At 31.1% G+C, this 19,955-nt stretch overlaps 1 protein-coding gene across 2 annotated transcripts in view; it reads right to left on the minus strand.

Annotated features, from left to right (window-relative positions):
- Positions 1 to 311: 311 nt before the first annotated feature.
- LOC142323218 (uncharacterized) overlaps positions 312 to 19,955 on the minus strand; it is a 132,216-nt gene continuing 112,572 nt past the window's right edge. For both annotated transcript variants that reach the window (XM_075362572.1, XM_075362571.1), the window contains exons 22-25: positions 19,532 to 19,729; positions 13,539 to 13,732; positions 9,986 to 10,081; positions 312 to 5,061 (exon numbers count right to left, since the gene is read on the minus strand). In XM_075362572.1, the coding sequence (XP_075218687.1) occupies positions 4,963 to 5,061; positions 9,986 to 10,081; positions 13,539 to 13,732; positions 19,532 to 19,729 (587 nt within the window). In that variant the 3' untranslated portion in view covers positions 312 to 4,962. The remainder of the gene's footprint in view (positions 5,062 to 9,985; positions 10,082 to 13,538; positions 13,733 to 19,531; positions 19,730 to 19,955) is intronic.

The following is a 19,955-nucleotide window of genomic DNA, read 5'->3' on the forward strand; positions in this document are numbered from 1 at the left end:
TTCATATGGCATAGCAGCCATTTAAAAAAAAAAACAGCTAATTCAGCTTACAAGTAGAGTATATCATGCTTTCTATCAATTACTTTATTGCACGTTATTAAAATGACATCAACATATCTTGATCATAATTATATTTTGGTGATATTTATAATATTGGTGACTATTATTTTCTTCCATGTATAGCAAAAATTCTTCAAACATTATGCTACTTGAAAGAAAATATAGTTTTCTTTGTATACAGTCTTATAATTTTAATAACTAATGGGATAAAATAAAAGAAGAATTTCTTCTATAAGAACATTTTTCTTGTATTTTAAGAGAGATAAAAAAAGTTTTTAAAAAAAATTCTAGTATTATGTTAATTCAGTAGTGAAAATTTCTTATGTAATCTCTTAATGAGGTTAGGGAGTGTTGAAATTGCAATAGTGAGGGCAAAAGGGGGTTACTTTACTTTTATTCATAATTTGGCTCAATTCCTAAGGTTTTTGACAAATAAATTGAAACTCACAACAATGCAGAAATTAACAAATTTTAATACAAGACAAAAACTCAATATTTTCTATCACATAGTTATATATATATATATATATAATAATAATAATAATAATAATAATTTTTTTTCAAATTAGTTACATTACACTGATAAGTCGCTAATGACTTTAACTGTTGATCCAACTATATAATAAATAAAAAGCATTAAAAAAAATAATAAATAACAGACAAAAGACATTCTGATGAAGCAAATATGCTGTAAAAATACTAAACATAGATGAAAAATAAAACAGTAAGTGAAAATTATTATATTCTGCTGCTAGAATGCAATTTGCTAAACTATTTACTTAATATTTTTTAGTACTGCTACAATATGAATGCTTATCATTGCTCAGACATACCTTTATATGTCTGAGCAATGACAAGCATTCATGAGAATTTTATCAGACTAGGGATACGTTTCCTCCTTCCAATAATTATTCAGTAAAATCCTATTAAAGTGAATTGGAATAATATTCAATTGTATTAATTAAATAAGGGTTTATAGATTACAACAATAGATTTCATTTTTTGTGATGTTGAATTTTTGATTAATTAAAAATGCCATACAAACAAATAACTGCAAAAAGGTTACCATTTGAAGTTAAAAAATTCATCCGAATGAAAAATCTTAATGAAAATATAATGCATGAATTGCAATTAAATATAATTTAATAAATCTATTAAATTAATTATAATTTAATAAGATATATTAAATTAATTATAATTTAATAAGATATATTAAATTATTAAATATAATTTAATACGAAACAGTTTTCTGTTTAATAAGAATCTACTTAATTATAATACTTAAATTATAATTTAATGAATCTAAAAAACTACTGAAAAAAGTGATGCTGATTAACCAGCAATAATTTCACAACTGAAGGTACAGCACTTGAGGTTAAGACATTCAAGCAACACACAAAGGCTACATCCCCTGACATTATGTTTATATAGCATTGTAGAGATATTGAAGCTATATTATTTACTCTTTGAAAAAATATTTGAATTCCGTTTTATAAGGAATAATTTTTAATAAGGGTAAATAAGTAGGATAATTAAACATTTCTTTGCACATTTCATCTTTTTACCTTTATATATTATGCAATTTTAATTTAACATCAAATAAAGAAATACATAAAGATAACTTATCTATTTAATGAGGAAGAAAATTGTATCCATAATTTAGTTTACTTGCATTAATTGTTCAATATGTGAAGTTCGCTGGTCAATTAGTATAGTCAATGTCAGTTTTAGTCACTATTATTTTTAATTTAACATCAAGTGTAAATTTTTTGTATTAAAGAAAGCTGTATTAAACATTATTTATAAGGTTCTGGTAAGTTTATTTCTAAATACTACAATACTACCAGGGTAAAAAAGCTACTATATTAAAATCAGAATAAAAAATAAATATAAAACATATTTTTAACAGATAACTTGGTTAACAAATTGTTGAAATGGTAGTATCAGAAAAAAAAACAAGTAATAAACACAATACTGTTGTGCATAATTTTGAATAATTTTAGATTTTTAAGTCACAATTCAAGATAACACAGAAAAGAACATCTTTTCATATGGTTACAATACAATCTTTTCTGATAGGTTCATAAGATACAACTCTTCAAAGACAAGCTTGTTTATTTTGTGATATGTATAAACTATAATGCATTTCTTAAATAAAATATATAACTATCTAAAATAATATATACAGCAAGTAAATCTAAAATAATAAATAGGTACTATCTATTAAATACTTATCAGATCAGGTAGGCAGTGAATAAAAAATAATTCTAAATAACCATTATTAGGTAGTAAATAATAAACTGAACAATTTTAAATGTACTAGTTTATATTAAAATACATTTAATATACCGAGTTATCTAAACTGCTTTTGATACAGTTTGTTCTTGATAAATGAGACTTTGCTGCAGTTAGCTGGTTTATTTTCACTACCCTTCAATTTTGAATATCATAATTATATATACAGAGGGGTCCAAAAAAATGCACTCGCTATTTGCTAGTCCATATCTCATGAAAAATTTGACTTGGCGTGACAATTTTTGGCACTGGGAGAGAGGGTAATGGTATGTGTTCGAAATGATCACTAGCAGCTTCTACAAATACAATGCCTATGGCACCAAACTGCACACCGAACTATGGCTATTAGTGTGTATTTGGCATAATGGCAGCACAAGACTATGGATTTTTTCACTTAGCTTGTCGATTGTTGCTGGTTTTTGTCAATACATGTAATTCTTGACGGTTCCCCAGAGATGTCAAATCAAGGAGACTGAGGTGGGTATTCAACAGCACCTCCTTGACCCACTCACTGTCCAGGTAAAGCTTTATCAAGGTAAAACCTGACATCTCGATGGTAGTGAGGCAGGGCTCAGTCTTGTTGCGTATAAAAAGGTTCATCAACATATAGGTTTTGGATGGTAGGCAAAATACTTGTCTGAAGCATATCAAGATATACCTCACCAGTTACGGTACCCTCGAAGAAGAAGAGTTCAAGCAAATCATGCATGCACTGATAGACCACACCACACAGCAAGTCCAGTAAATTCACTGTCCTGTCCACATGAGCGTGAGGATTTTCAGGAGCCCAGTAGACAGACACAATTATGGCAGTTCACAGTACCATTAAATTTGAATTGTGCCTTGTCAATTCACACAAACTTCCCTGTGAACTCCTCATCCTTGCCAACCATGTACTGAAACCATTCACAGTATTCCATCCTTTGATCTGGATTGCCCTCATTCATCACATGTAGCAGTCTTGGAATGTACACTTTCCATTCTTCAGAATGTCTTACACTTGTCTTACTCCCTAGTTCACTCACTCTCATTTTTCTGGTGAAATGTTGCAACACTGAACTGGACTTGTATAGTTGTTCGTGGTTGGCAGATCTTTCCTTGTGTACATATGTATATAAAGTTATGTTGACTTCAAATTTATCACAAATGCGAGCAATTGTTTGACGTATTCGTGCCAGTATTCCAAACTCTCTTTGCCCCTGACGTTGTACCTTGTGAATGTTCTCGTACTTCCAGTACCACTTCAGTACAGCCTTGCATTCAACAAATGATAAGCGAACCTCAACTGTCTTCTATTGCACTGGCTAATATGACTGGCATGTTCCACCACCAACCACCCACGTATGCATGACATAAATTGTCACCTCCACCAACCACAACAAATTTAATACCTTACAATACCCTACAAATTAGATTATTGAGTGTGTAGGTCTTTTTGTTTAGATATTATTTAATTACAAACAGTGAGTACATTTTTTTGGACCCTTCTGTATATATATTAAAATATAATATAAATAAAAGAAAAATATTATAATAGAAACTTAATTTTCTAAATACACAGCAACCAAAAATAAAAACCATTAAGCTAACTGTACATTTTATAAATTAAAGTGATTTTTTTTTATACAGAGTAATTCAGGAGGAAAGGAAAATAATTTGGGAACTGATTCTAGAGTTTAAAATAAGGAAAACAGTTCACACAAATATATCTGAAAATGCTTTATTATTGATTTATAAAATGATATGTTATTGCTTTATTTTTTATTAGTGAAAAATTTTGCCTGGATTTCAGTTCCCCTGGTGAAATGAGGTCACACTGAAATTTTTAAGGCATTATATAACAGGTAAACTTGATGGTTTCTACTGTTTTTTTTTTTGAAATGAAAAATCAAATAAAACAAGTCCCAGAACTGTATCTCCTGTAGTTTTCATAATATCCAATGTAAAACAGAAAAAAATTGATGATGAAAAACACATATTTTTAGGTTCAAAGTTCAATAACTTTGTCAAATGACTAATAAATGTGTAAATTTCATTATCAGAACTTATAGAAAATTTAATTCTTAGAAACAATGATATAATAAAGTCTATGAAAAACAAAAACAATCAACTTTTATTATTAAAAACAAAACAGAACAAAATTTAACAGAAAAATGTTATGAATCACTAAAAATTAAAAACAGCTGTTTTTAGTAGAATAAATTTAAACGTTTGAAAAATTAAAATCCTTATATAATGCCTTAGAAATTTCAGTGTGACCTCATTTCACTGAGGGGGGACTGAAATATGGGCAAAATTTCTCGCTAGCCATAAACTTGATAACAAAGTGTTTTCAGACATATGTTTTATGAACTTATTCCTTATTTCAAACTCTAGAATTAGTTCCCAGATTATTTCCCTTTCCTCCTGAATCAACTATATATATATTACCCATCAGACAAAGAAAACAATTTCAAATACTAAAAATACCTTTTTTAGCTAAATTGAAAATATAAATTTTGAAGTTACCTTTTAAATTAAAATTTAGCGATGAATGAATTTATATAAACAATCATGTAATAATAATACTTGTTACTTAATGGCTATAAAAGTACATGAAACTCAATCTTAAGTCATGAGGTTTACTGATGCATTTATTTCCTCCTCTTGGTCAGTAACTGTTTCAGGTTGTGGAGAGGTTACTTCCATATTTGAAATTTCTGTATCCTATACAAAAATAAAAATAAGATGAGATTAAAATAATTAGTTAGTTCTAACTTATAACAACAAAATATACAGATTAGTAGATTGATTAGTTCCAGCAGTGCGGAGGGGTTGGTTAGCTGCTAGATGTAGGTTAACTACATCAAAAAGCTCTCCACAACTCAAAAGTAAGTGTGGTGCAGTGTCTACAAGATAGGAATTGTTGATCCTTACTTTTTTGAAGAGGTGGAACTGCAGTTAGTGATATCAGCGTGCTAGATTGATAAGTTAAACAACGTCCAGAGTCCAGAACTGGAAAGTCAAGAACTCATCAGGTGAACATGAGAGAGATGTGGTTCCACCAGGATGGTGCCACAACTCACATGGTTTGAAGTGGTTAAACAAATGTTTCCTAGGTATGTCATTTCATAATTTGGCGATGTTTCTTGGCCCCCATACTCTCCTGATCTATCGATTTGCGATTTCTTTTTGTTGGACTACCTTAAAATCAAGAGTGTATGTAAACAAGCCACACACAATCGAAGACCAAAAAATTTCCTCTCGTCAAGAAATTGAAACTGTGTTGGAGAAAGCTGTGCAGAGCTTTGAGGAGAGGCTCCGAATTTGTGTCTGACAAGAAGGATGTCATCATCGTACTGAAATTATTTTCTGAATCTAATTAAGGTATGTTGTTTTCTCAGAAATGCAATAAAAATATTATTTAATGTAAAATGTTTTTTTCTATAATTAAAAGAACTGAAGTTATTCAGTAGTGAAAAACATGTGTTTCTTGTCAATATAAATCAAACAAGGCTCCAAATAGTGATGTTTGCTATGATTCAAAAGATACAGAAATTCTGATGGGAACTTTCTGATCATCTTTCTTGCAATCAAGACCTTTTATTTAGTGACTTCCAAATCTTCCTTTAAAAAAAACTTTACCGCAACTAAATGCATATTCAATTTTTCAGTCAAAATGTCATGGAATGATCCAATTGAGATGCTAACCTTTTCTGCAAGTTCTCTGACAGTCAATCGGTGACTTGCATGCACCAGATCATTGATTTTCTGAGTGGGTGTCATCAGTTGGAAGTTGAAGACCTTCCTGGTTGAGGGTCATCTTCAACTGAATGACAACCCACATTTAAATTGTGAAAACCATTTGTAACATTGTGTATGACCCAGGGCATCATCTCTGTAAGCTTGTTTCAAAAGTTGAAATGCTTCTGTAAAAGTTTTCCCCAGTTTCACGCAAAATTTTATGTTTTATCATTGCTCAAAAAAATCGCACATTACAAAAATTGCTACTAACACTTCAATACATTGCACTCAAATAATAATAACACAAAAACTAAACAAGATATCAACAATCCAAGAACATGTGGTTACAGAGGAAATTATGCAGCACACAATGCTGCCAACTGCACGTCACTAAATAGGTCTCTGTTGGCACATAATTAAAAATGTTTGGTTATTTTCTAAACAGACCTCATATATACACATTAATGGCAACCAATCTTCTGGAACGGGAAAAGCCGCAATGCAATTCCGGAGGGAATTTTCAAAAAGAGTTGCAACCTGATGTTTGAGCCTCCACAAGGTTCTGCTGGATAGGTGGGATGTAGGACCTTGCTGAACTGAAGTGGAAGAAGGTCTGGGACTAACAATTCGAGTTCTAATCACAAAGAATACGAATATCGATCTATCCTTCACAACTTAACTTTTGCAAAATGAACAAATGAAATCTTAAACTACTCAGGCAGGTAATCCAGTAATGAGGGAGAATCTCTCACTGCATCCCCCAAAATGAGCAGTGCAACTGGGTTATCGCATTCTGGAGAACCCAGAACCACATGTATTGAAGTATTGGAGGTTCCTGGAACTTTAACATTTCATTACAAAATACAGAAAAACTATGGAAGAGTACCTTGCCCACAAGAGAACAAACAGAAATGGATAAAGACTAATTTTCTTCTGCAGAATGTTTAAGTTAAAACTAATGTCAATGTAATTCAAAGCCCTCCCAAGGAAGATGATGTAGGTCTCTCCAAACTGTAAAATTGAAGAATTCCAAATTGACCATGTAGCGATAACTAGAAATCAAAAGGAAATTCTAAACGTCAAAACAAAAAGAGGACTTGAAATGGATTCAGATCACTACCTTTTGGAAATAAAAGTTAAATTCCAACCAAATAGACCCAAACCAAGACTACCAGGAAAACACAGAATAGATATCAAAACATTAGGATGTAATCAAGAAAGGTATTAGGAACAACTGAACAAACAAGATTTAGATAAATATAGGAACAAAATTAAAGAAACCCTTACGAAGGCAATAATGAAAGGAATAACAGAACCATAAAAGAAACTAAAACACAGATAGATGGTGTAACAGAGAATGAACCTAGATGCTGGAGAAAAGAACAGAAGTGTTCAAAGTTTGGCACTCCAACAAAAAGAGAACAAATGGATTAAATTTATGAAACAAAGGAAGAAAACAATCAAAACAGTCAGTAACACCAAGAGGAAATATGACAACACACAACTAGCAAAAATAGAAAGATGTCAAGGTGGATAACAATGACTTCTACAAAATCTTCAAAGAACTATGAGGATACCAGCCAGCAAGATTATGCTTTAGGAAAAGGGATGGAAAGCTGGCACTCAACAAGGAAAACTGCCAAATACTAACGACTATTTCTAGACACTACTCAACTGTGTTGAACCCAAGAAAAACTTAAGATTCAAAACAAACAAGAACCCCAATGTTGAATCAGAACCACCTACAAAAGAAGAAATCCAATTCACCATAAAAACACTAAAAAAAAACAAGCACCAGGAGAAAATAGTATCATGGCAGAAATGCTAAAATATGGAGAAAAGACTGTTGTGAAGAAAATACAGCAATTTGCGAGGAAATACGGAAGATTGAGAAGATACCAGATGACTGACAGGAAATGTATGTTCATCCCCCCACTGCCCAAAAAAGAAAATCAAATGGACACCAACAACTATAGAGGAATATCAGCTCTCCCTGTAACCTACAAAATCCTATCCAAAGTCCTACTACACAGAGCTGATGAACAAGCAGACCATCTAATAGGAGAATTCAGAAAAGAAAAGACTTGAGTTGAGGCAGATCCTGCGCGGAATGAATTTTCAGCTTCAAAAACATCTTGAGACTCCAAGCACTAAGATGCACCAACATTGCAATCACACTCGTGGATTTCAGAAAAGCATATGACTCCATTTATAGAAAAATTGCTCTTTAAAACACTAAAAGAATTTGGCATCAAAAGGAAAACAAGAATGAGACAAACCCTAATCAACACCACCTCCAAAGTTAAATTCCTCGGAGACATATTGGAACCGTTTGAAATAAAAACAGGAGTGAGACAAGGTGATGGGCTATTACTTATTTATTCAACCTAATTCTGGAAAAAATAATAAGAAAATGGAAACAAGAACAGGAAAAAGAAGACACATCAAAGGGATGCAATTGGGAAAAAATGAAAGACAATCTGGTAATAGATTGTTCTATAAAAATAATTGTTTAGTATTCGGAGATGATATTGCCATACTAGTGTAGAACAATGAGAAAGTGCAAGTAATGATCAAGACAAGAGATCACTAGATAAACCAACCTACAAAATCTCTTACGAATAAATTGAATATGTGGAAACTAAATACCAAAAGGAAGAGTACATGAAGACAAAATAGAGCAACATCAAAAGAGTAAGTAGGCAACTTTAAGAGTAGGACTAGATAAAACAACAAACATAGAGTGCATTAAAAAACTGGAACGAGCATATGGAATTTTACAAAACAGATACAACAAATCCTACAAACACATCCTACAAAGCCAGAATCAGACATTACAACACGGTCATCAAACCAGAAGAACTATATGCATTGATTGGAATGCCTAACACTCAATAAGAAAGGAGAAATACAAGAAATTGAGGAAAGAGAAACACAAAATACTCAGGAAAATATTAGGACCAAGGAAAACAGAGAAGATGACACCTGGAAAATATGGACGAATGAGAACTTCTACAAACACACACACACGAGACCTTCACAGACACCATGCAGAAGACATGCAAAATTCTATGAATACCTTGAAAGAATGGATGACAAGCCGACCAAAAGGATCTTCAACCACCTTACACAGATGAAAGCAATGACCAACTAGGTTAAAAAATGAAAAAAGGATCTGGAGAAAATGAAGATTACAGAAGATATACAAGATAGCGAGGAATTCCGGAAAATAATCGACAGATTTAAGAATTTCAAAGACAAAGATCACAAACCAAGGACAGCCAAGAAGTAGACTGATCAACAGAAGGGGGAATCAGTGAAAAGATGGAAAAGGTCTGAGAAGAAAAAAAGAAGAAACTGAACATCAAACAAGTTCACCACGGTACAAAGAAGACCAAAACGAATACGAATGAATAAATAAAATACATTAATCTGTTGGGAGGGCTGCCCTGGGGAATTTGTTTTCCTTTCAGAACCTGCAAAATAAGCCTTACAACTAACAATGCCTGTCAGGTATTACAAGCTAATCCCTCTAAAAAAATATAAAATTCATAAGGGACATGTTATAAATTATTATATTTTTGAACATAAATTTTTATCAGATACATTTTGCTAAAAATAATTTCTTTTCAATTTGCAACACTAACAATCATAGATAATACTAACTAACACTATAAGATTAGGGAGAGAGTGCAGCAATTGTCTGTTATCCAACAATCAATGAATGTTATTTATATTTCATTCAACTACTAAAAATAAATGTAATGGTAATGTAAGAACAAGATATAAATTTTTGGCAAACATTTTCCTAAGAAAATGTATGTGTCATTATATAGAGTCAAAATAACAGAGATTATGGGAATTAAGAAGAAAACAAAAAAAACAAGAGCAAATCAAGTTAACTTACTACATTCTGATTATCACTTGACATTTCTTCTAATTCTTTACCATCTGATTCACTCTTTAATTTACAGCTAGAACTTGGATCTGATGCGACATCATTCTGGAAAAACCATAATTATAAATAAAAAAAAGAACTTTAAATAGTAGTTAAGAAATTACCAGTTTGTTTAAATTTGGTAAACTAAATTGTAGTTAAAAACCATTAATAAAAATTTTACCAGGCCAACTGATAGCCACCTAGTTTTAGATTTTTTTAAGTAAAATATTTGTAAACATTTTTTGAGTGCAATCTGATTTTCTAATTTATTTAATACCATTTAGCATAGCTCTTGTATTTACATTAGCTCTTGATTTTGAATTTCAGGTTTAAATCAGTCGAAGAAAGAAATTATTTTTCTAAGGCAAGCTACAAACTCATAAACAAATAATATTTTATTCTGTGTAGTTCTGATAAGATAAAATATTGATTTAGCAAACAATTCACAATATACTGAAAATAAAACATATGGTATTTTTTCAGAATGAGGCAAATAGAAATTTTAAGACTACAATAAACTGTCTATCAGCAAATAAGGAATAAATCTTAAACTTATAATCCAAACTTACAACAAAAAAATAACTGTTTTTAAGAGAAGATAAGTAATTTTACAAGTTATGGTTGTAACAAAACTGGAACCTAATATTACCGCTCCTAATTTCTTTAACATTGCATATTTAACAAATTACAAATGAAACATATGTACATATTTGCATTAATATTAAACATGAGGTGTTTCTGTTGCTTGTTTCAGTAAATTATTAGAATAATTTACCGAACTCGTAAAGAATTCTTTAATCGCATTTTTTTTTTTCATTAGATGCCACAAAAGTAATACTTGTAGGTATGTAACCTGACACAAGTCACAAAAACCCCTTAAGAATAATCACCACCCAATGATAGGTTCACTAAAGTGAGAAATGAAATGGTTTCCTGATTGCACATTAGCAGCCAAGCTAACTGAAACGCAGATGATATTTAGATACTCAGGACATCAAGGAAAGTTAAAACTGGTGTCTTTTGTACCTCAGATGGCTCACATGCATCATGGCAGTAAGAAAGACCTAAGACAGATTGTGTAACCCAACAACACATTAATGAATCCCTTACTGTTGTGAAACAATGCATTACATATAGTCTTAAATCAAAAGGAAAATCTTATGTGTATCCAACTCATAAAGTTGAATATTAAACTGTCTGTAACTAGTATAGTCTAGACAGTCTTCATTTATAGTACTGTTAATTCTATGAATCATGATTGTAGAAAATCATGGCCAAGAAAAATTATTTTTTTACTGTATTCATATTAGATTTTTTTTTTGTCTTCAGTCATTTGACTGGTTTGATGCAGCTCTCCAAGAATCCCTATCTAGTGCTAGTCATTTCATTTTGGTATACCCCCTACATCCTGCATCCCTAACAATTTGTTTTACATATTCCAAACGCGGCCTGCCTATACAATTTTTTCCTTCTACCTGTCCTTCCAATATTAAAGCGACTATTCCAGGATGCCTTAGTATGTGGCCTATAAGTCTGTCTCTTCTTTTAACTATATTTTTCCAAATGCTTCTTTCTTCATCTATTTGCCGCAATACCTCTTCATTTGTCACTTTATCCACCCATCTGATTTTTAACATTCTCCTATAGCACCACATTTCAAAAGCTTCTAATCTTTTCTTCTCAGATACTCCGATTGTCCAAGTTTCACTTCCATATAAAGCGACACTCCAAACATATACTTTTAAAAATCTTTTCCTGACATTTAGATTAATTTTTGATGTAAACAAATTATATTTCTGACTGAAGGCTTGTTTTGCTTGTGCTATTCGGCATTTTATATCACTCCTGCTTCGTCCATCTTTAGTAATGCTACTTCCCAAATAACAAAATTCTTCTACCTCCATCATCTTTTCTCCTTCTATTTTCACATTCAGTGGCCCATCTTTGTTATTTCTACTACATTTCATTACTTTTGTTTTGTTCTTGTTTAATTTCATGCGATAGTTCTTGCGTAGGACTTCATCTATGCCGTTCATTGTTTCTTCTAAATCCTTTTTATTCTCGGCTAGAATTACTATATCATCAGCAAATCGTAGCATCTTTATCTTTTCACTTTGTACTGTTACTCCGAATCTAAATTGTTCTTTAACATCATTAACTGCTAGTTCCATGTAAAGATTAAAAAGTAACGGAGATAGGGAACATCCTTGTCGGACTCCCTTTCTTATTACGGCTTCTTTCTTATGTTCTTCAATTATTACCGTTGCTGTTTGGTTCCTGTAAAATGTTAGCAATTGTTCTTCTATCTCTGTATTTGAACCCTAATTTTTTTTAAATGCTGAAGATATTATTCCAGTTTACGTTATCGCATGCCTTTTTTAGGTCTATAAATGCCAAGTATGTTGGTTTGTTTTTCTTTAATCTTCCTTCTACTATTAATCTGAGGCCTAAAATTGCTTCCCTTGTATACTTTACCTGAAACCAAATTGATCTTCTCCTAACACTTCTTCCACTCTCCTCTCAATTCTTCTGTATAGAATTCTAGTTAATTAAGATTTTTGATGCATTACTAGTTAAACTAATTGTTCTTGTATTCTTCAATTATGAATTTTAATTTATTTATGGTTTACTTTGTTTATATACTCAAATAATACTACTATATTTTTCACTGTTTTAAATATTTATCATTAAAATTAGCTATATTTTTAGTTTTATTTCTTGCATTCTGCAGTATGTCTGAGATGTCTTTGTACCCCTAGACAAATGTATATTGTGGACACAGTACTTATTTTGAACATTTAGATTTATACTTATAGATTATTAATCAGATGGATCTATGTGTACACATCAGTTTGCTGAACACACAGAGCCATGCATCTTCATGTGGCCTCCTTAACATGTTGCAAAACATCTCTGGAGTTGTGGTTCAAAAGGCTTTATCACACTCATACAATTCTTCATTTGTTGTGTATCGATTTTGAGTTAAACAGACCTCGATTATTCCCTACAAAGAATGGTCGGGATTTCATGGTGAACACTGCAGTCAGTGTTCATCGGGCTGTAGATGCTTGCAATCCAGTCTGGAAATTGTTCATTTACGAAGAACAAAATTTGTTGGAGCTCCTCTTGCTACATCAGACATGATCTGTGACACACAGAAATGTGAAGCAGAGAAGAACAGAACATACAAAATGGATAGACAAAATAACAAACAAGTTCTACTAATGGTGAATGAGAAAGAAAGATCCTCAATGTAATCATTAAAAGAAAAGTAAAAAAATTAGGGCGGTTATGCAATTAGAAGGGAAGATTTTTTAATTGTCATCACATCAGGAGGATTAATGAAGGAGAGATGGAAAATAGGTAAATTAATGAATGATCTCTAGAATCAAATAGGGTACAAACTATTAAAAAAGAGTGGAAAAGAGATGTGCTAGAGAACTGCATAAGACAAAAAACAGAAAGAAGGAAAGGTATTAGAAAATACATATAAAATAAAAACATAAAGGAAGGAAACTACTTTTTCAGTCTGTTCTGGTGCTTCAGATTCATCAGCATTTTCAGTCCCAGTTTCTGTCCTAACTACATTATTTTCTTCAGTTTCAGTCTTAGAGGAGTCTGAGGATGGATGATTAATGTTAGTTTCATTCTCTTCAATTGATGGTTCTTGTACATCTGAAGATTCCTGAGCACTTGTTGGAGAGGCAGAAGAATCTGTCAAGATCATACATAAACAGTTATTAATAATACATAAACAAATAAAATTAGGGATGAAAAATTAAATTGATGTTTTCAAAATCATCAGGGTGATTAAAAGTGATCTGCTGCAGTTTTATGACAGAAAATAAGGCCACTCCACACATTTCAAAACACAACACATAATAAAACTTTACAAATACTCCATAAGATTGAATACATCTAAACAGTTTAACATACACAAACATTTCACTGACAGCCTAAAAATATTGCTTTCATCAACTAACATTAAAATACTTTTCCTTTTATTCACTTATATCTAACATACCTCTCTGTTCATAAAACTTCCCTCCTAAATTTGCTGTTTTAAACCAAACTCTGTCAACACAGGACACACTGAGTATTTCTAATTCCAGAATAAAACACATCTGCTAATAGACAGCAAGTGTTGTCCTTTATTAACAGATGTGTTTAGTTTAAACTTGCAAGTGTTGTAACAGTAAGTATATATATATTTTTTTTCATTTGTAACTTTTGCAGATGAAAATCAATTTACTATTACTTAATTTGTTTAAACTTTAATTTTATAGGTTACAGAATTAAAAGTAAAGTATGAAACTTTAAAACTTATCAAAATAATCAGTCAGTCATTTTCTACTCCTACTGCTACACTAGTTTTTTCATCCCAGCAGTAAAGCATTCTTTGTCTTGAAATCTGAGCTACTTTGTACATTTTACACTACTTTGATGCTAAGACTCTTCTTGATTTCCATACAACGAACATTAATTGATTCCATCAGAAAGTATAAGGCAAAGACTGAATCTACATGATGGATATACTAGAACCTCTGGATTTCCAGATATTTAAAGTGTAATAGTAACATCAAATATTGAATACCAGAAAACCCAACTTTACTTTTGTTTCAATTGTGCAGTGTGCAGTCCCAGTCTCCCAGTCTCTGCAATTGCTAATTTTTAAGGTGCCACAGGCCTCACTTTGTTTTCAAGCATATCTCTAAAGTAGTGGCAACTGATAATATGCTGCATTACTGCTGAGAAATCAGGGAAAATTGAACATTACCAAAAATCGCAGAATTGAGAGAATGAACATATATTTTTAACTTCATTTTACCTGTGATTAAACCTTCTATACTTTTCTTGACTGGAACTGGGATATTTCCACTCCATGTTTACCCACCAGGATTTTGGTCTTATCACAAGTCAAAGTTTTTTTTCCAAAAAGTAAGTCATCTTTTTCAAAAACAATATTGTTGAGTTCCCTACGTCGAACTCTTGTTTTCTTCATGATTTTTGGTAAGCTATATTGGCAATCAACTTAACATATTTACAGTAGTTCAGTTTGTTATGAATACTTGAGCAAAATGCAATGAAAGTTACAACAAAATTTTCAGTAGTGTTCTTTCTAGCATATGTCTATTATCATAAATTCATTAACAAGACAATCCAGAAACAGAGTTGAAATTTCAATTGTAAATTGATATTATCATTAGTTGACAACAACCCTCATTCAGCTACTTTCAAATTGCTCAACCAACTCATTAAAAGTTTATCCACAATTCATGGAAAATGGTTAAATATCAAAATAATTGTCAATCGGCTTTTTATACTGATATGGATGTCAGATTATTATTTTGTAATTATTACACTTATTAAACACATAAAGTGTCTCTTTATTTAATGAATGACTCTTGCATATATTTTGGGTACATGCCTCTCCTAATTTTTTTTATGCCTGTACTTTTAGTATTCAACACAATCATATTTTTTTATCAGGTTCAACTATTTGAATCTATTTTGGTTTTACAGTCAAGCTCTTCGGTTCAAGGTTTGCCTCTACAGGTCAACCAATGACTAACAACTACGTTTGGGTCTTGGAATAGGGTACTGATTTGTAATTATCCTTCATTTGCTCGACCAGAAAGTTCATAAAATCTATTATTCTTTATAAAAACACTATTTGTTTTTTGCTCACAATTTTTTCAATTTAAATGATATAAGAACAAGTAAAAATCTGTCTCGTCTACTTAAGATGTGTCTGATGAAACTGTAATAACAAATTTAACTTGGGTTAAATAAATTCAGCCAGCTGCACCTGATACACTTAGAATTTATAACTCTCCATTGTTTTTAACATTATTAGTTACTAACAAATTTAATTTTCTAAATGTAACATTCTGTAAAAACAGGTTTTCTTTATAATCACATAAAATACAGAAGCCTTTTCACAAAAAAAAAATTATATTTTATGGTAACTTAACTTATTTCTCATTCAAAGTTACAATTACTATATTTACCATTAGAATACTAAAAAACTTATCCTAATGGCAGTAGTTAAGATTTGTTTTATTAAAATAATTAATGAGCTCACAAACTGTTATGTTGAATGATATGATGATATGCCATTCTTCTTCTATCTTAACCTTGAAGACATGAAACTTCAAAAAATCTTTCACTATATATATGTTGGCTTATATAGCCTGCAAAAGCATCCACTGAAAATTTTCAGTGGATGATTTATTGATAGCATGCAAAGCTATCAATCATTAGATTTAGTGCAGCAAATTATTTTATGCATAACTTAATGCATATATATTTTCATACATATTAAAATTTTTCTTGAATTTATTGAATTATGACAGTGAAGAGCTGCTTAAATATACTTTCTAATTGATTTCAGTGACAAGTCTAAGAGTGACGCTCATTTTTCTAAATTAAAAGTGCATAAATCAAGATCAGAATAATTAATTTGTACAATACTTTTGAATCTCCAGATATCTACCACAGCTCTCTTGATTCAGGGCCTGTAGGCAGTTACATCACTTGTTTATGTAACAGATGTAATCATTACATGAAGCACACAATATAGCTATTAAAAATATTAATTATAAAACCAAGATGTGTAGATAATATCAATACACTGACAGCTTGGATTAGTACTACTACAAAAACTGCATAGACTATATCCCAGAGACTACTTGCAATGATACTTTATTTAACAACTTATCTAAGCTAAAAAATAAAATATTCAGTTCCTTCCATAATGTCATTCACATGAGCAACACATAGCAACTATCTACAGATTTTGATAGAATTTAACTCCATTAATCAACAAAAGAATTATGGAATTAAAATATAAAAGTAGAATATGAATTACTATTACCACCAAATATATGATAAGAAACACTGGGAAAAAATCAAATTCATCTGAGTACACATCTTTGTTAAGAAATATAGAAATTACTAAAATGTTTTAAGTTCCGTGATGATTGATCCATCTTCCTTGTAAAGATATATATAGGATTTGTGCAACCAGGGGTAGTTATTTAAACAACTTTCTGAACCGTGGTATCAAAAAATTTAAATGCATACTACAAGCAGAATTCTCTCAAATGAGTTTAATTTATGATTAATTTTATAATAATGATTTTTCAGTGGTTGCCATTCTGCTATTCCTGTTATGCTTTTGTTAAAACTTTAGCTCCAATCAATTTTAATAAATTGCAGTTTTCTTTACACTTAGATCTTGTAGCTTAATTATAATCAAATTTAATTTTTCATCACTTTAACATCTGCCAAATGAAACTTCACTTTTACTTTTTATGAGAATATTTTCTTCATAAACACAGTCCACAGTCGGTTATAGGATTAATACTGCAATTTTAAACAAAGCTAAGTCATACTACTGAATCAGACCAAAAATTTGGCCACTTACTTTTTTCATAGAATAAAATATGTTACATGGCAAGATGCTATCTCATTTATACAGAATGTACAAGAAAATCATTTATCCACCGAGAGCATACGAACGAGGTCTGTAAATAAAGTAATGAGACTGGTTCAGGAAACCTTTATATTTACAATCCAATTATACATGGACTCTATCACTTTTGAAATAGTTCCCTTGGGAAGCCATGCAACGCTTCAAACGGTTTTCCCACTCTTCATAGCAGTGTTGTAACTCAGAAACCAGAATATCCTTCAGATGGTCGGTTACATTTTTAAATGTTTTCTACTGTTCCAAAATGGTGTTCTTTGAGATATTTTTTTTTAAATTCAAGAACAGGAAAAAGTCGCAGGGACTCAAGTCAGGTGAATAAGGTGGTTGAGGAACTACAGGAATGTTTTTCTTTGTCAAAAACTCTTAAAATGAGGGTGCAATGAGACAAGTGCATTGTCATGATGTAGCATCCAGTTGTCTTTGATGGCTGGTCTCATGCGGGCAACTCTTTTCTGCATTCTTTCAAGAATGTCTCGGTAAACACATTGATTTACAGTCTGTCCTGTAGGCAAAACTAATTATGGACAATGCCATTCCTATTGAAGAAACAAATTAGCATGGTTTTTATTTGCTCATTTTTGCTTTATTGGGATGTGGTGAGTTTGAAGTGTGCCACTCCTTCCTCAGGTGTTTTGTTTCTGGGTCGTACTCAAATATCCAAGATTCACCAGTAATAACATTTTTTAGAAAATCAGGATCAGTTTCAATTCACCCTAGATCGTGGCACACTTCCATCCTGTTTTTTTCTGTTCAACAGTGAGGTTTTTTAGGACCAATTTTGCACAAACTTTTTTCATGTCCAATTTGTTTGTCAAAATTTGATCAACTGTGGTACGGTTCAAATTCAATTGTTCTGCAATCATTCTGACAGTTAACTGCTGGTTGTACTGTATTAAGTCTCTGATTTGCTCAACACTGTTGTCACTTTTTGACATTAACGGTCTTCCAGAGTGTGGATCGTCCACAACTGATTCCCGGCCACCATCTGAAAATGTTTTAAACCACCACCTAAAAACTTGGGCTTGTGACAGAGCATCATTTCCATAACGCCCTTTTGAAAACGTTTCAGTAGCATTCTCACTGAGTTTTAACATAAAACTTGATTGCATAATGTTGCTCATAATTATTGTCACTCATTTTTGTAACGCACAACAAAAACTCGTTCACGAAAAGTGTGTTTACATCTCACATGGCAACAATAGACTAAAAATATTAATGCCTATTATAAATCAGCTGTTCCTATAACCATATGTTTACTTGTAACTTTGCAGTATTGCCACTTTGGCTGCCAAAAACTAACTAGTTTCATTAATTTATTTACAGACCTAGTATTATCACAATACCAGGTGTAACTGGAAAACATCAGTAAACAATTTGGTAGTTGTTTAGAATTACACTATCACCTTTTTTACCTATGAAATATGTTACGTTAACCAATATTAAATTATAAAATTCAGTATAAAAATTGTTAAAAAATTAGTATAAGAGATAATTCATACTAATATTTTATTATAAACATATTAATATTAAAAGGTGTTACCTACCTACATAATAATCTGACTGGAAATTACAGAACTTTCAACAAAGAATAACCCTTTCAGTACAAGTAAAAATACTTATCTTGAACAGAATTAAAGCCATGGCTCATTAAGACATTTGTCATATTTTATTTTATATAGATAATATTCTTTTTTCAACTTTATAATATCTTGATAAGTCATTATAATAGGAGGAGATTGATTAAATGAATTACTTGATTATGTGTAGTAAATTTTATAATATACAAGTAATTTAAAATAAAACAAACTAAAAAAAAATATTTAAATAATACTACTTGCTTAACAGGTCATCTACTTTAATGGTATCTCAAATTACATACAATTTCAATTACTTTAAGCATCTGCAGTCCACAGTGAATTATTTTAAAATTTATAGCAGTTAGACTTACAAATGAATAATTATTCACTAGTTTACATTAATGTAAACTAGTAGTGTATAAATGAAAATTTAATACTCACCGACTATCACATTTTTTAGTTTTACACATTCTGTATCCTCAATTTCCTTCTCGTTTTGGGTATGATTTGAATGATTAGTTTCCATTTCTAAAACATCAGGCGATGAAAAACTACCAGACAGTGAATGAAGTTTGTTTTTAGCAGCTTTTTCAGCAGATGCATAAGCAGATTTTTTCCCGCATGATGCAATATGCCTTGCTATGTAAATGACAGAAAGAAAATAATAAAATACATGATGTTAATATATTAATCTGAATACTTTAAATCTAAGCACTAATTACAGAAATGAGCTTATCATTAACAAAACTACATAACTTATCCTCATTTATCAGAATATCATATAAACCAATAAGCATTAGGTTCTTCATCATATCAGCTCCTTTAGTGATACAACAATTGTGCAGGAGGTAACAGTAATAGTGCA

This window comes from Lycorma delicatula, chromosome 4 (genome assembly GCF_047948215.1).
Source record: "Lycorma delicatula isolate Av1 chromosome 4, ASM4794821v1, whole genome shotgun sequence".
In the NCBI taxonomy this organism is placed as follows: domain Eukaryota; kingdom Metazoa; phylum Arthropoda; class Insecta; order Hemiptera; family Fulgoridae; genus Lycorma; species Lycorma delicatula.